Source organism: Notolepis coatsorum (genome assembly GCF_963971535.1).
Source record: "Notolepis coatsorum genome assembly, chromosome: 1".
NCBI classification, from domain to species: Eukaryota; Metazoa; Chordata; class Actinopteri; order Aulopiformes; family Paralepididae; genus Notolepis; species Notolepis coatsorum.
Genome location: NC_140165.1, coordinates 78228528 through 78246260, shown reverse-complemented (window position 1 = coordinate 78246260; position 17733 = coordinate 78228528). Strand labels below are relative to the sequence as shown.

Below are 17733 nucleotides of genomic sequence, written 5' to 3'. Positions count from 1 at the left end.
TTACCGTCTTAGATACTAACTGCTATTATCAACATTTGACCCACATTAGATGATTGGTATAACGCTGCCCACGGAATTATAAACGCCCCCTCGCCCATCCGGTCAACATCAGATGACGTGTAGTAACTTCTAGAAGTACGTCTAGTTGGAATTTTTTATATCGCGCTGATTGCCATCAAACTGTATTTCATCATCAATATAATGCATTTGGGGCTATATATCACGTTCTGGAGAAAGCTGCAGAAAGAGATGAAAACATACTTATACATTAGACCATACTTTACTATGAATATGTGAATGAAAAAGTGTAACGTTGCTACACAATGAACAATACATATAGGACTTTGAATGGGCCCTAATAATGGCAATGTAGCAATAGAATTTAAAAAGTTATAGCCCTGCAAAGAAGGGGACTTTCTCCATAGACAAATAGCGCTGGCAATCTATGGTATATCATTAATTTAACCCAAGGCAACCAAAGTGTTAATCACTTTATTCAAATTGAGGATTTAGTTTGAGGATATTTATTTAAAAAAGAAATATATATATAAAAAATTGTGTTGTTTAAAAAAAAATTATTAAGGTTCGAACGTCCGTTCGAAAACCCTGACGAAGTTCGAAGCCCAAAAACAGGCTTCGGGGACAGCTCTAACACACACACACAGTCCCAAGTACTAGTGTTGACTAGCTGTAACCGAGTATTTTGGCCACTAGGTGGAGACAGTACGTGGAGACAACGGACACCACAGCAGACACATAAAAAAATTATCCATCTACTATGGAGGTGTAGTAGTTATGTCATTGTGGTTTCCGGCCGGTCCACCTCGCTTGAAAAATCGCAATGTATTTCCCCATTGCCCATTTCTAAATCGTCTCGTTTAAAACAAATAAAGCATGAACATTGACATGGTGTACCTTTCTGTGCGTATTCATCCACAATCTGTAGCTCAACATGAAAATATTGGCAATAAATCGTAAAATAATTACGTCAAATTTTATTTCAACCAGAAAATGCTTAACCAATAATGTTAGTGATATAAGGGAACTAAGTTTGTGCAAAAATGGAAAGCTTGCCAATGTTCATGAGGCAGAATTGTTACAATAGCCGACTATACATTTTCCCAATGATAAATCCCTAAACGGGTGGAGCGCGCGGGTGGTCCAAAGTGACGTCAGACTACACCTCCCTATATGCCACTATGTCTATACTAGTGGTGGGGGGAAATATCAATACAGTATAGTATCACGATACTTTGCGTGGCGAATGGCGATACTGTATCGATACAAGGACACCAAGTATTGATATTTTATTATTTAAATGTTTTTCTTTTTCTTTTAATATGTTTTGAATCTTTTTTTTTGTATAAGGTAGTTGCATTGTTCATTTCAATACCTGTAATAGTACAGTAGTCCACACACACACGTGTGCATTCAGTTAAGTTGGAATATGACTGTAATACAAACAGTTCAGTTTGTCAGGTACATGCAACACAGATTCTGCTTGAGAAAATCCCATTTGCTGCAATACAATTTTTTGAAGTGAGATGAACAGACTGTCGACATGTTTTATCTAATCAAATAAAGTTTTCAAAGTTTTACTTTGCAGTTGAAAAAAGGCAACAAATCGCAATATATCACAATATTAATATCGTAATATATTTTGAATCGCAATACTATCGTATCGTGATAATATCGTATCGTGAGGCCTCTGGTGATTCCCACCCCTAGTCTATACTACTATGTACTATGGTACTATGGCTGTCCTAGGGCTGTGCAATATGGACAAAGTCTATCTCAATATGGGAAATATGAGAGAAGGATAGGAGGGAGCAGAGATCTTACCTTACTCTGATGGAGGAGTATTGGTGACATCACTTCTGGGTCCACCTCCTCTTCCTCTCCTTCGTCACTCCTCTCCATCTCTCCCTCCTCTTCCTTGCCCTCCATCTCTCTCTCCTCCTCCTCTTCCTCCCCCCCCGCTCCCTCGTCTTCTCCGGCCATCATTGGCCGACCACAGCTCGCCACAACTCCCCCGGTCGTCTCAAGGTGGGCGGGTCCGAACGGTTCAGAGGGACATGACTCTTCCTCAATGGTCACTATGGCGACGCAAACGTCCCCGTCCCTTCCGTCATCTCCTCCTCCTCCTCCTCTCAGGATAAATCCCTCCTTCTCCTCTCCTCCTTCTGAGGAGAGAGGGAGCGAGGGAGAGGAGGAGTGCGAGGAGCAGGAGGTAAAGGAGGAGAGGTAGAAAGATGAGAAGGAGGTGTCCTCTAGTTTGTCTCTCATCCCCCTCTCCTCCTCCCCCTCACTCTTCCTGGTCGTTCCGTCCCCCTCCTCTTCCTCTCCTGTAGCGTTCCGTTCGAGTCCCTCTCCCTCCTCTTCCGTAGTGTTCTGTTCGAGTCTCTCTTCCTCCGCTGTGGCGAGTATCTCTCCCTCTCTCCTCTGGGCAGATCCACCGAGTCCTTTTGTTCTCCCCTCTACTCTTCTATCCGTCTGCTCTCCCTCAGTCAGTCTCTCCATCTCTTCGTCGGGCCGCGGTTCCTTTCTTCTTCTCTTCTTTTGACTGTTGTTCACGCCGAGAGACTGGAGGTCGACTTCATCCTGAAAGCAGAGAGCAAGGCTTCAGATTAACATCATCATCCTGAAACCGGAGAGCAAGGCTTCAGATTAACATCATCATCCTGAAACCGGAGAGCAAGGCTTCAGATTAACAACTTCATCCTGAAACCAGAGAGCAAGGCTTCAGATTAACAACAACATCCTGAAAGCAGAGAGCAAGGCTTCAGATTAACAACTTCATCCTGAAACCAGAGAGCAAGGCTTCAGATTAACAACAACATCCTGAAAGCAGAGAGCAAGGCTTCAGATTAACAACTTCATCCTGAAACCGGAGAGCAAGGCTTCAGATTAACATCATCCTGAAACCAGAGCGAGGCTTCAGATTAACATCATCATCCTGAAACCAGAGAGCGAGGCTTCAGATTAACATCATCCTGAAACCAGAGCGAGGCTTCAGATTTACATCATCATCCTGAAACCAGAGAGCGAGGCTAGAGCCATATGAAATCCGCGTTCACGGAATCGCGGAATTAACCAATAAAAATGGAATCAACTGCAAAACGTGGAATATTGCAGAATTTGGCCTAATCTGGACTGAAATTTCGTTTTTTGGGTGGAACGTTTGGTGCACACGCGACCGGGGAGGCGGGGACTCTACAGCGTGTTACACACAACACAGCCGCGGTGCTCAAGCGTCTGGCTGCTTCAGTGTTAACATCGTCAAGAAGCTAAACAATTCCACAATAAGCCCTCAATTCAGAGCAGAACAGTATCCTAATGACTTTTATGCCTCCGGTGATAAGGTGTTTTGCTAATTCTGTCAACGTTCCGTGGACTGGACCCGCAAAAACACTTGCGACACTATTGTGATTAAATAGCTATAACGTTAGGACGTTTAGCTTCTAGCTAAATCTAGTGCACCCATCCATTTGTTTAATGCAAACGATTGTCATTATACACTGCCCTTTATAATCTAAATAAACTTAAATAGCTATGAAACGTTACAGTACATAGGACTATAGATGGAAATGATAGCTTCTAGAAGTTCTAGCTAAATCTGGTGCACCCATCCATTTGTTTAATGCAAACGATTGTCATTATACACTGCCCTTTATAATCTAAATAAACTTAAATAGCTATGAAACGTTACAGTACATAGGACTATAGATGGAAATGATAGCTTCTTGCTAAATCTAGTGCACCCATCCATTTGTTTAATGCAAACGATTGCCATTATACACTGTCCTTTATAAACGAAATAAACTAAACTAAAGGTGCCTAAATTATGCATTACTATATTTCATCACAATATAATAGATATAGCTAGGTTACTGACATTGTCATTGTGATAATGTCAGTAGTAGCTAGCTGTATCTATTGTTTACACTTGAAATATGTATTTTTATTTTGTCACAATATTAATTGAAAAATATTGTGTAAAATTGAACTGTATTTCTGAGTTGCAGCACTTAAAAACATTAAATGGACTGTTATATCTTATTCAATTGTGGACATTTATTCATTCCCACTTATTAGACACTATTTCTGATGGTAAAATGAGCATAAAAGGCAAAATACAGAATTCTGAAATATTAAAACGGAAAAAATGGAATTTGGGAAAAAATATAATGGAATTTGGAAAATAATAAAACGGATTTCATATGGCTCTAAGCGAGGCTTAAGATTAACATCATCCTGAAACCAGAGCGAGGCTTCAGATTTACATCATCATCCTGAAACCAGAGAGCGAGGCTTCAGATTAACATCATCCTTTTTTTTTTTTTATTATTATTATTACTTTCTTTTTTTGGGGGGGGGCGGGGGACTTGTACAGCACTTTGTTCAACTTTGTCAGTGCTGTAAAGTTTAAACCTTTTTGAATCTTAGACAAACTAAACACTTTGCTTCCATGAAATATTGTAAACCGTCATTTGAGGCTTTATAAAAGCAGCACAGTGAACACATCTGTCAGTGCAGAGTCCGACCTCATCTTAAATAGCAAACAGCATTGCTTGTTGTAATTAACAAAGAGAGGCAGAGTTGATTTTGCAACAAAAAATAAAAAATAAAAAAGATATATATATATATATTTTTTTTTTTTCATATTCGAATCCCATGCCCATCGAACGAAGCTTCGAAGTATTTAAGACCGCCCTATACGGCACCATGAAATGATGTAGATGAAACGATAGCAATAACTTGTTTTATAGTGAAGGAATCTATGTTTTTCAATGATTGTGTATATAATGTATATATATTGGTGGGTAACACTGACAGCATCTACTCAGACGGATCTATAGATCTTAAAAGTAGCCGGCAGTCAGAGACAGTGTGTTGCAGCAGACTGACAGCAGCAGATGAGGATTCGGGCTGTGCTGTTTAACATCAACAGCTGATAGCCACAGCATCAAGGTCACTCGATCTGGAGAAAGTGCATTATCAAGCCACAGCAGGTTTGGTCAGAGAGAACTAGGGGGATAATATCAACATCGCCGTTGCTATAGTGATTTGGGTCAAAGAGCTGTTGTCAAAGACAGCGTGTCACGTAGTAACAAGAGGGGGCGGGCCTGTTGTTAGGGGGAAGAAGTTATGATTAGGGATGGGTACCTTTCACATTTGAACCGATACGGTACCGGTACCTGTGAATCGATACCGGTACCCAACGGTACCTTTTTTCGGTACTTTAGTAAAAAAAAAAATTTATTTACCTACCTCAGCCGTGAAAAAAAAATCCTAACTTCAAATAACTACAATTTCGACCGTTTTCGGCTTGCCATTGCTCCAACTGCTTTGTTGTTGAATCAAGTCAAATCCTAGGTAAGCATATATTGTGCGTGTGAACGTTGACATGGAGAAAAAAATAAAATAAAAATCTCACTTGAATCGATACTCGGTAGTACCGACGTGTTTCGGTTCGGTACCTCAAAAGAACCGAATTCGGTACCCATCCCTAGTTATGATGAGAGTTTCTTCCGGGTAAGGTTAGACTAAGACACGAGGCGGAATCAAGCAATCGCATTGACAGAGACTTTGAAATCCCTCCTCACCCTCGCCGGGTGGGAGGGGAATATGCCGCATCACCACATCATGCATGGCTACGACGGGAGAGAGAGAACCATTGGATTGAAGAGAATTAAGACTGAACAATGACAATACAGAATGGGTTACATCGGGTACGGAGCTATGTTTATGAAAATAAACATGAGGATCAGAGGAAAGAGATCACGTTGCAGTGTCATTTCTTATGACTAACGGATGTACTAACAGGGGTTGAAAGAAAACACAATGCAGGACAGGGAGAGTCACGAAGGAGATGACAAGATGAGATTGGCCGAGGACAGAAACATCTAACAATAGGGACTGCTACCTTATAATTGCATTATGTCTGGGAGTGTTGCTTTTATTTATTTTGCATTTATTTTAATTTAATTTTAATTTTTAATTTTCATTTAATTTTTATATTTTTTTGGACCTTGTGGTGTTCTTGTTTTGTTCTTGATTTGATGTGATGTTTCTTCTTGACTTGTTTGGGGAGGACATGTACGGCCCATGGGGACATCGACGTGTGTTGTCGGGCCTTATAAATAAATTTGATTTGATTAAACTGTAATTAACACAACACGAGGATTCAATGTCCCCAATGACATCACTGGTGGCCATATTCAAACTTTATTCATCCAGAAGGAAATTTGGCACTACAAATCGCTCACAGTAAACATTTATGTATACAAAACAAGTCACGAATAGAATAAAAATACACATAAGCAGGGCTCCAGAGAGGTATGGCCTCATACGGGTCCATGATTAAACCTTTTTGATTAGCGTATTTCCTTCAAGCTAAATTGAACTGAACATTTCACTGTCAAAAGCGCAAACGTAAACACGGTTGCCTCGCAACACGGTTTTCAAAATAAAGGTCACATACTGTATACACATACCGTAGTACAGGGTTAGAAATTAACATTTTTTTTCAAGGGCTTTTTTTGCCCCCCTTAATTGCTTTTCGGGGGCTTTTTTTGTATTTCGGGGGCACAACATTTTTATAATGAAAATTAACATAAAGATTATAAAACATTCTTGACACTTTTTTTTACAGTCTTCGTCCCTATGTTTGATAACGTAATGTTAATGTCTCCATATATAGGGCTCTACGCTAACCTTTTTCCCAAGGAGCACATGTGCTCCTAAATAAAATGTTAATAAATAAAATCTAAATACAAATTTAGGAGCACACAGAAATTTAGGAGCACAGTGACAATTGTTCAAGTAACACACACACACGATGTGTGACATCATGGCTTGGTTTCATGTTTTGAGGTACCTTCAATTATCTGTAAATAATACATACATACTCTATCTAAATAGATTAAATATTATTGTCCCTGAGTGAGGGCAATTTGTGTTGTTGTCTTGATATAATAACCGGTTGCCTCTGGATCAATGAATGTCTAATATTGAATAATATTATTAGATATTTTATTTTTAACATCCCTAATTCCAACAGTCAAGAGGCTTGTTTCAAATTGATGAAAAACCCCACACACGCAACGTTTGTGAGTATAGGCTCTGGCCAGATCAATCAATGAAATACGTTGCGCGCTCAGCGCTGTGGAATGAAGGAAATGCGCATCGGGATCGGCAGGGAACAAAATTAACTTTTTGACTTACCAGCCATTTGGCTGGTAGATTTTAAAAACTACCAGCCAGGCAGATTTTTTACCAGCCAAAAATTAAAAATAGCTTTTTAGTATATCGCCATGTGTTATTATTACTATATAATACTCTCATATGCTATTTTCAATTAATATCATAAACAACATAAGGAATATTAGCATAATTTTGAGTGGACTGAAGGAATGAGTCAGCGTTAATAGTTTTAAATGCAAATAATTTATTGAAACATAGAAGTGGGGTCGGGGACACACACACTGTTTCAACTCACCACCCCCGCATCATATTGTAGTCTAGTCTGTCTTCAAACTTCCACTCCTCTCGAAACCTTTTTATATTTGAATATCAACATTATCTGTGCATCCTCAGTAATCCTCAGTTTACTACAATATACTCCTCTCCTGAGTCCTGACTAGTGACTTCATCGTCTTTCCAAACGCACGCACACACACAGAGAAAGGGAGAGTGCACCCCCCCCCATTTCCCTTTCCCCAGTCCACACTGTCTGCTGTTCTCTATGGCTCTGCCGCTGATCAGGATTAGCTTGTTAGTAGGCCTGCCGCGATAAGCAATAAATCGATTAATTGCCGCGATAATTAAAATGAATGCAATGATTTTGACGGGCGCGATTAATTGCTATTTGCGCGTTTGTTTTAATGAGGCGGAACCAGTGCCCCTTGTCAGTCACTCTCCGTGTGGGTTGGCCGCTGGCGTTACTACAGAGCACAGCACGGGAATGAATGAATGAAAACTTTATTTAACAGATTGCAGAATGGGTACAATACAGTACGGCTCAATACATACAATTGTTAAGGGGATGCAGACCTGAGAAAGACGTTTGTCTTGTTTCCATCAGGGTCCCCCATTTTCAATTCAGTAGCAATTCATATTGCTACTGCTCCGTGGGGCAGTAGCAACGCCACATATTTAGCTTACCTACATTTCTCAATAGTGTTGCTCCTTTTAACCAAGTAGCGTTATTTGTAGTGTAACGTTAGAATAACACAGAATAACGTTAATACAATTACATGCATCATTGTTTACAATGAACGGGTGGGGCTAGTCAAAGCACTGGAGACGGGGACAAGTTAAACATGAATTAATTTATTATAACGGGTCGTTTTCGAGTCGTGCTGCAGTGCCTACGCACCACAGCTATTCTATTATATACGGCTTTGACGCGTCCTCCTCATCGTTGATTGCCTGTAGTAGCTGCATCTAACGTTAGTAGCTAACGTTAAACCAAAAAAACACAACCAGACGAGACAAGTTGTCGGCTAGGATAATCGCAACAATACTTCCGGTCCGGTCGGTGGGCTTCAAAATAAAAGTCTTAAACCGGAAAAGACGGAGCGGTGGGCTTCAAAATAAAAGTTTTGGGAAATAAATTTCTCAATTTTTTTTTTAACCGGTCGCAATAATATCGCTTATCGCGATATTTTCGGGGGCAATTAATCGCCCAGCAAAATTTGTTATCGTGGCAGGCCTACTTGTTAGCTTACGCTAACATAACGTTCATTTCGGGCGATGTGGGCATAAAGGAATGGCGACGATGCAATGCATGTTAGATGCATTTGACCCATTGTGAGAAGAAGAAAAAACCACAGACTTATTTCGGCTCGCAAAATAGGCGCACTGCAGCTATGTAGCTCTGCTCTCAGGGAACAAACTTAACTTTTTGACTTACCAGCCATTTGGCTGGTAGATTTTAAAAACTACCAGCCAGGCAGATTTTTTACCAGCCATTGGCGGTTGGCTGGTACTTATTTTGTTCCCTGGGGATCGGATTTGGATGTTATTCTTTTGGAGTTGTGTTACAAATGGAATGGTCTTTCCCCGCCGAACACAAGTTACTTAACGTTACACGGGTCGCGCTATGCAGATGCTTAGCTTGCTAACGTTAAGATAGCAGTGTAATGCTTGATGAGAGCAGAGCGCTCTCTCTGTGTTCGCAGCACCTCTCAAGTGCCTGTAACACGCAGCGGGCCCCGCCTCCCTCCTCCTTGGAACAAACATTCCACCCAAAAACTGAATTTCAGTCCAGTTTCAATCTGAACTATTAACAGCGGAGCTGTTTTGTAATCTTCACAATCACTCGTCTGTCTCGCACACTGCAAGTAAATGATTTTTCCGGTTTGCACACACACATATTATTAGGGGCAATACGAGGGAAATGCTCGCACTGTAGAGCATATATATAATTATATATATAATTAGTAAACTGTCAGGGGCTTTTTTTGCCCCCCTTAACTGATTTTCGAGGGCATTTGGTAAATTTTCGAGGGCATTTTGCCCCAAGCCCCCGTTAATTTCGAACCCTGCAGTAGGCGTCTATCAATTATTCTAATAAAAATCCCGGATATACATAAACATTCATTGACATAGATCTCTATAAACCGCCCAACACATTGATCACTTTAGGCACACACTGAAACCAGTAACATCACAAATATGAAGCAGGTAATTACCCACACAAATAAACCTTTCATGGGGTTATTTACAATAATAATAAATAATTAGATTTATAAAGCACTTTTCATTGTGAAACAAAAAGGTATGCAGAGAGTTCCTTGTACTTCTGATTAATGCAATGGTGTGTGTGTAATGATCTCATTCAAGGAGTACTACACACTAGTGATGTGACGATTCATCGATTTGCATCGGTGCGCCGGCATACACGTTCACGATGCGAGTGCACCGGTGGAATAAGTGCGCATCGGCTAGAACTCAGGTTGAACTCGCGATGCATCTTGTTGTAGCGTCTTTGCGTCAGTCAAAACCGATGCATTCATATAATTTCCTCTCATCCACTTCTGTCAGCAGTGCACTGTGACAGCACACAGCAGATACTATTGCTTCGCTACCAGGGGAGGAAATTAGGCCACTTTACTGGCCAAATGCTGGTATTTTTTACGTTTGGCTGGTAAAAAAAATCAGATACCCGCCAGTTGGCTGGTAAGCCAAAAAGTTAGTTTCCTCCCCTGCTGGCGAGTATACAAAAAAATAAAACATTCTGCAATCACTGCACTGGCAAACGGTGCGCGTCTTCTGAGTGTTCGCTTTAGTTGACAGTGCCACGAGAGCACTGCACAAGACCACCCGCGGACATATAATGTTTAATAAACGTTTGCGCAGTACTGGCCAACCCGCGGACATATAATAATAAAAGTCCCGCTGTACTAGGCTAGCCATCAGGAGCACTCGCAAACTGATAACGTTAAACACAGCAGAAGATGGAAAACAGACAGACTGACCAACGGGGAACTGCATCCAACCCTAGTACAACCCTCGAGTATAAGTTACTAAGGACACATTTAAATCACAGAGGTGTAATGTTAGTCTACTGGAACTGTATACAGTGGTTCGCTTCTAGTTAGCGTTTTAGCTATAGCTGCTTGCTAGCTAACGTTAGCCCTGTGTTCTCAAAGCAGCCAGCTAGGTGTATCTGTTATGACTATAATGTTTCCAAAAAAGCACCGGACTACGACGTAAGGTTAGACATTTTATTTCATGCTCAAAAGCCCCTGGCTTGCACATCGCAGTCACGAAAGGGGCTAGCTCAACCAGTGCACTGTGCACAACAGCACACCAACCCAACTGACGTTACCACAACACTTGACGGTACTTCACAGCACTGTCGTAAGACCACCGTGCTGTCTTAAAGGCACAGTGTGCCTACCCAGATGCATACACAACATTGACACGGCTTGACATACAAAGAAGTAATTATCACAATTAGCGATTTTTTTTGTCTGGTAAAAAATCTGTTTGGCTGGTAAAAAAAATCAGATACTCGCCAGTTGGCTGGTAAGCCAAAAAGTTAGTTTCCTCCCCTGTTCGCTACTACAGAAGGCGAGAGCCGCGTCACAGTTATCAACAACAAACAGTGGAAGTCGAGGGGGAGACATGAATAGAATTGATCAACATGGCTAACGCTGTAGCCTCTGGCTAAACTATCTGAAAACACGGTTGAATTCTGAATACCCCCCCGAGAAAAGCAAAGGGGAAAACAGTTCCAAGACTACTCTATTGAGAAAATGAAATGAAAAACTCTGAATCAGAAGGAAAAGGCGATAGAGAGTCGGAGATAAACAGACGCTCCACTAGGCAGAGGCAGAGCCATATACCGGAGGCTTTGGGCCTAGGAGCGGATAGCAAGAAGCTAACGGCAGTAGCCACCAGGCTACAGATGGCTAGTAGGGCTGAACTAAGGGGCCTTTCTCACTTACCTATTGGGATCGAATCACTGCTCCCGGGAACGGGGGGGGGGGGGGAGTGTTCTCACTCAGACGGACACACCCCTTTTTGGGATCGAACCGCGCTGATTCGTTTTACCCCCCACTGAACCTGGGACAGTTGGATTAGGTGGTTTTGGAATCGGGCTGGTGGGAGCGGGGGGCGTGACACACACAACGTCGTTACTGTAACTGAGGGGTACAATTCCCTGACTGTATTGATAAGTATGGTATCATTAAACCACTACCGCTTTATGTACTTTAACTACTGGCCACACAGTACATGATATAGATATGATGAACACTTTCCCACCATGAAACCAAGTCCACACAAATGTATAAGTCGAATATTTAATATATAGCAAAGGGTATATACAACGTTCACTTAATGACATTTATGATTTGAATGCACTTGTAAGGCAAATGAGTATTCGTAGGCAAATCAACATTGAATGTCCAATCTCTGGTTACGCAGGAAGCAAGTATACAACCTGGTTCTTTAGGGAACTATAGCGATGGTACTTAATGATTATAGCTGGATATACTAAAGGGGGGTCCTGCTAGGGCTGGGCGATATGGCCTAAATATGATATCACGATATTTTCTGACCTTTCGGCGATACACGATACGCATCACGATGTTTTTCTTTTTTTCCCCAAACAATTCATTATGAGGCTTACCAAGACAGTATTTGAGTTTGCAAGCTAACATTAAAGACAAAATAAAATACCCATGCATTTAGCATTTTTATATTATATATTAGATTTAGATTATTGGATTATTAGATTATATATTGCATATATTTAGCAATGAGATATTATATGATTTAGATATGAAATATGATGAATTGAAAATGGGGGACCCTGATGTAAACAAGACGAAAGTCTCTCTGGTCTGCATCCTCCAGTCCACTGTTGACTGTTGTTGTATTGAGCTGTACTGTATTGTACCTATGCTGCAATCTGTTAATAACGTTTATATTCATTCAGTCGGCAAACAGAATCATTTTGATTGACAGTCGCGTCTGCCAATTACGTCACATCGCTTGCACCCGCCCTGCTGTTCTTAGCACCAATCGGCAAGCGCGTATTAATTTTTTACTTCCGCCACTGGAGAGCTCAATGAAAACAACAATGGCAGCGGTAGCTCGCCGCGGCCGACGTTTAGCCTTTAGCTCTGCAGAATGACTAAACGACTGGAGGCATAATGATTTTACTGCAACGGATGTTATAATAAAAGCCTTTCCATACATCTGTCTGATTGAAAACGTTAACAGACCGCAGAATGGGCACAACGGAGTCAGCACGGGCTGAGATATGAACGGCTAATGCTTGCTAATATCTAGGTCGACCTCGGTCGTTGCTATGTAAATACGCTGATGTTATTGAAAGTGTAACTATATAACGTCAATGCCACAAAACGAATGCCTTTGTTATCATAAGTAGTAACTTTTGATGCAGTAGTGTGTGTGTGGGGCGGCGCTGTTCAAAAGTGTCAACGTGTGGACCAGATTGACGCAACACAAGCCTCTTGGGCAAAACATCACGATATCCACGATACGTTTAAAAAGTGTATCGTTAATGAACTGTACCCGATATTTATATAATAACGTCATATCGCCCAGCCCTAGGTCCTGCTGGTTGTAAGTCAGTAGGGGGGGGGGTTAGGAGAGCCGCCGGCGATATCCCATCTGGCCAACGATTTCTTGGGAGAATTCAGAGTGCTGAACACGGTGCCCACAGAACCTTGGTCCACAGATGAATACAGTTGGGCTCTCTTGTAGACGGTAGCTGCCGGTCCACAACGAAGAGACGTGAGGCGACCTCACTCGGGGTAGAGCGCCGTCTCACCTGGACTCCTCTCGGGGGGTAGTTCCAACACTCACCAGTGTTGGCTGTTATCCATGGCATAATCAAAGCACCCAAAGCAAGTAGATAATCCAAGCCGTGTAGGGCTCGCCGTCGCCCGGGTAAGGTAATCCAATGTGCAGGTCCACTCGTCCTTGCCCAGAACTCCTCGGATGAAAGCACCACACGTGGTCTGCCCAGCCTGGTTAAGACTCTAGATAACGCGAGGAAAACGATGGGGGTACTGCTCACTTTATAACTCTAACCGAACGATGCACCATACATAATAGACTATTATTAACTTAATAGAAATACGTCCCACTCGACGGTATAGTGCCAAACTATGACAATTCAACTATTAATCCACACGATGTCTCAATGCCATTCTGAGGCCAAGTTGACCATACTGCACCACACGTGTATCGTGGGTGAGGCTTAACGTCTTGCCACTAGGTTGGAGGGTAAAGAACTAAGGGCTAAGGGGAGTTCTACTTTACTTGCGCCATATATATATGCGCTGTGAACAAATAGTACCATTCGTATTTCGGCAGACGTATTCCTACGCGGAACCGGGGCTAGTAACGACATGTTCGTCGGCACGATTGAACTTGAACTAAGGGGCTTGGCTGCTGGTGCCAGGTTCTTGTCCAATGAGAGAATGAAACTATTATGGGCTGTTAGTAGACTAAAGGGATATTCAGTGTATATGTACAAGGAATATACAAGGGATATCAAACGATATACAAATACTATTAAATATATATCCATAAATAAATATATATATTCGGTTTAATCTGATCCTTCACAACAGTTACTGTCATGCTTGCTTGAATTTTGGGCAGATAAAACCACACTGGACAATACCCACAAAAACTAGGGATGCCCCGATCACGTTTTTTGCCACCGATACCGATCACCGATCGTCGTGAGCCATATCGGCCGATACCGATCAGATACCGATCGTTTTTGATTAAAAGAAATTAAAATGTATTTTATATAATTTTCTTTTTTTTTATAAAATATATATATTATATAATATTATCACTGACGTCAAATCCCATTTCTGCACCTCTCGCGAGACTACAGGAGTGCTTTTGATTCTCCGTTTGTACTTTGGTGAAAGGAAAATGGACGCGTGATCTGACTTACCAAAGCCACTAGCAGAATGAGCCTTGTAGCCACCCTTGAATTGCGTGTAACAGTGGATCGTGGATGCACTCTCACAGAGAGATGCGCTGGCATCCTGGGTCGCCCCTCCCTCCCGCTTGGAGCTGAGGGGGGATATGTGGCAGACCGGCTGGCGTGGTAACTGGTAATAGAAGGCCGCTATGTATCGGCCAAGGTACTGGGGCATATGCCCATATTAGGAGATCCGAGACGACTCCCGGCAGAGCAGAGCGTGTCAACCCCAATGCAGCGCACCTGTGTCAGATGCGCACGGGACAAGTGAACGCAATCAAAGCCCAATCAAGGGGCATAGAAAATGGAGACAGATAATCTTTTAAGTAGCTGAGGCGAAAACTGTACGGAAAGAGAGGACGTGAGTAAGAGAAGAGACGGAGCGAGAAGAGGAGGAAGATTATCGTCTGTGTGACCAATGCCGTGTTTATCTGCTTTTGGAATGAGGACCCTGCTGTGTGCTATAACTATAACCCCTGATCGTTAGGGATGGGTACCTTTCACATTTGAACCGGTACCGGTACCTGTGAATCGATACCGGTACCCAACGGTACCTTTTTTCGGTACTTTAGTCTCAAGAAATTTAATTGACGTAAAAAAAATCAAAACTTCAAATAACTACAATTTCGACAGTTTTCGGCTTGTCATTGCTCCGACTGCTTTGTTGTTGAATCAAGTCAAATCCCAGGTAAGCATATATTGTGCGTGTGAATGTTGACATGAAAAGAAAAAAGTTTAAAAAAAAAAAAAAAAAATTCTCACTTCATTCGATACTCGGTAGTACCGACGTGTTTCGGTTCGGTACCTCAAAAGTACCGAATTCGGTACCCATCCCTACTGATCGTATGAGAACCCGCCTGTGTATCGACCCCTGCTTGCCTGACGTCTCTTCTCCCGGGTGAGCCCCCGCCCGTATGAGAACCGCTCTCCGAACCAAGACGATTCTCTCGTATTACGGACTGGCTGAAGATCTCACTAACCTCTCCCTTTCCCTTAAACAGCAATAAAACTTGCTTCTACCTTGTGCCGTGTGTATTTTGTTAATTCCAATCTGGTGACAGGCAGCTCAAAACACCCCAGAGTCCGTCACAGTACGTATAACAGATAAGTACTATTACATATTCAGCAGGCAGTCGCTGGTTCTCTGCTCTCATTTTCCAAAAGGCTTGTAAACTTTCTCTCTTTTCTTTTTCTACCTAAAGTTGAACCTAGAATGTTTCTGACATTTGCAATGCTAAGTTTGACAGGTTGATCACGATGAGCATTCCTACGTAAAGGCCACATTTGTTTCAATTGAGCTCTAGTGACACCTAGTGGCTGAAACTACTTACTAAGTCTTTAAAGGGGAATGCCACCCATTTAAGACAGTTCAGTCTGTATTTGAGAGTACACCCCTACAAATAGACATCAGAGAGAAGAACCCTTGAATCAGTCATGTTACTGGGATGTAAAATCTGGGGCTGCTCTACAGACAGACAATAGGCCAAATGTTTGATTGTGCAATTACACCAACATTTGGTTTTAATTCTGATTAAGACCTTCTATAAATGCTACAATATAAACCAAATTTGGGTGCAAGAGCTCAAATAAACATTTAGACATTTTAAATCATGAATCTGAAGTGGCCACAGACAGTGGACAACGACGGCTGTACTTCCTGACCCACAGTTCCTGTGAACAAAACAGACAACTGGTCAGATCAAGGAGCCAGAGGTGTGGATGGAGGAAGTGTGTGAGAGTGTGTGTGTGTGTGTGTGCGTGTGTGTGTGTGAGAGACATCCGAAAACTACCCTTTGTCCTTATCTGACTTCTTTCAGACTGAAGCATTTGTAACTCAATCACACACATCATTGTTGTCACTTGTAGCTAGAAAGAAAGAAGGAAGGAAGGACCCCCCCTCCCCCAAGATATTCGGCCTTAACTGCCTAAACTTGAACAAGTGGCAAACTGCTGAAGGTTCTTCTAACTCTCTCCACCATGGTGTCGTTTCCATGAGGATGGAGAACACGTCCAGGATGGGTCAAGGCCAAGGTGTTATACGTTACTTGTGTTGTTGTTGTGACCTGATGCAGCAACTTGATCTCCGACGCTTTCGTTTCGCACTTGTAGTAAAACAGGCTACAACACCCTACTCATAAAACGACCACTTACTAACATAGCATTGTACTTCATTATTAACAACATAGAAACAAACGCACCTTCGCCAAGAGCCTCTGTTGTTCTTCCGATGCGAGGGGCCACCTCGGACTCTAAATGTAGGGGGCTCTCTTCTTTTTCTAACGATTCTTTCCGCTGAAACGAGTTGTTATTACGATATTCTTGGCTCTCTGTACGTCTCGAAGCAAACGAGGCACACAAACCGTAAAGTCCACCCCGTTGTTTTCGTTTTATTTTTGTTAGGAGAAAGAAGAGCAGATCAACTTCCTCAGCCTCTGCCTTTTCTTCTTCCCCTTTGCACATGGAGCATTGTTTGGCGCTGGTTGATGACGTCATTAAATTGTATTTTCTCTCCACGCCCCCCCCCCCCCTGAGCTTTCCTGAGATTGGAGAAGATGATTCAACATATTCCCATAATTTAGCTTTTGTGGTTTGGACTGAACAATAATAAAATGTTATAGTATTGGTTATGTTGCCAACAGTAGATGAATTTAAAATGGGGGACCCTGATGTAAACAAGACGAAAGTCTTTCTCTGGTCTGCAATCCCCTTAACAATTGTATGTATTGAGCTGTACTGTACTGTACCCATTCTGCAATCTGTTAATAAAGTTTTCAATCAATCAATCAATCAATTGTTTGAGGACATCTCCCTCAATACTTGTCATGTATCTCAGAGTAGAGCTCCACCATGAAAAACCTCCAGAGTAATTTTTTATTCCTCCCTCTCATTTAATGCACATATAAAAATTGCCTTCTTTCATCTTCGTAATATCGCAAATATTCGCCCAATTTTAACTCCGGCTAATGCTGAAACCCTAATTCATGCTTTTGTCTCATCACGTCTGGACTACTGTAACGCACTTTTTTCAGCCCTACCTAATTCAAGCGTCAAAAATGTTCAACTCGTGCAAAATGCGGCTGCACGGATACTAACTAAAACTAGAACATTTGTACAACTGTACAAGCAAAACTGTACATTGGAATATTGACAAAACCATACTTGGTCATTTACTGTACATTGGGGGGGGTTGGGTTAGGACATTTACAGGGGCCAGTTTCGAATTGCAGTCTCCCGTAGGTGCT

The 17733-nt window shown here is 41.9% G+C and overlaps 1 protein-coding gene across 1 annotated transcript in view; it reads right to left on the bottom strand.

Moving 5' to 3' along the window:
* LOC311235273 (F-box/WD repeat-containing protein 7-like) overlaps nucleotides 1–16921 on the bottom strand; it is a 124139-nt gene extending 107218 nt beyond the window's left edge. Inside the window, exons 1-2 of the mRNA XM_084322690.1 lie at nucleotides 16690–16921; nucleotides 1843–2601 (exon numbers count right to left, since the gene is read on the bottom strand). Of these exons, the coding sequence (XP_084178816.1) occupies nucleotides 1843–2520 (678 nt within the window). The 5' untranslated portion in view covers nucleotides 2521–2601; nucleotides 16690–16921. The remainder of the gene's footprint in view (nucleotides 1–1842; nucleotides 2602–16689) is intronic.
* Nucleotides 16922–17733: the final 812 nt, after the last annotated feature.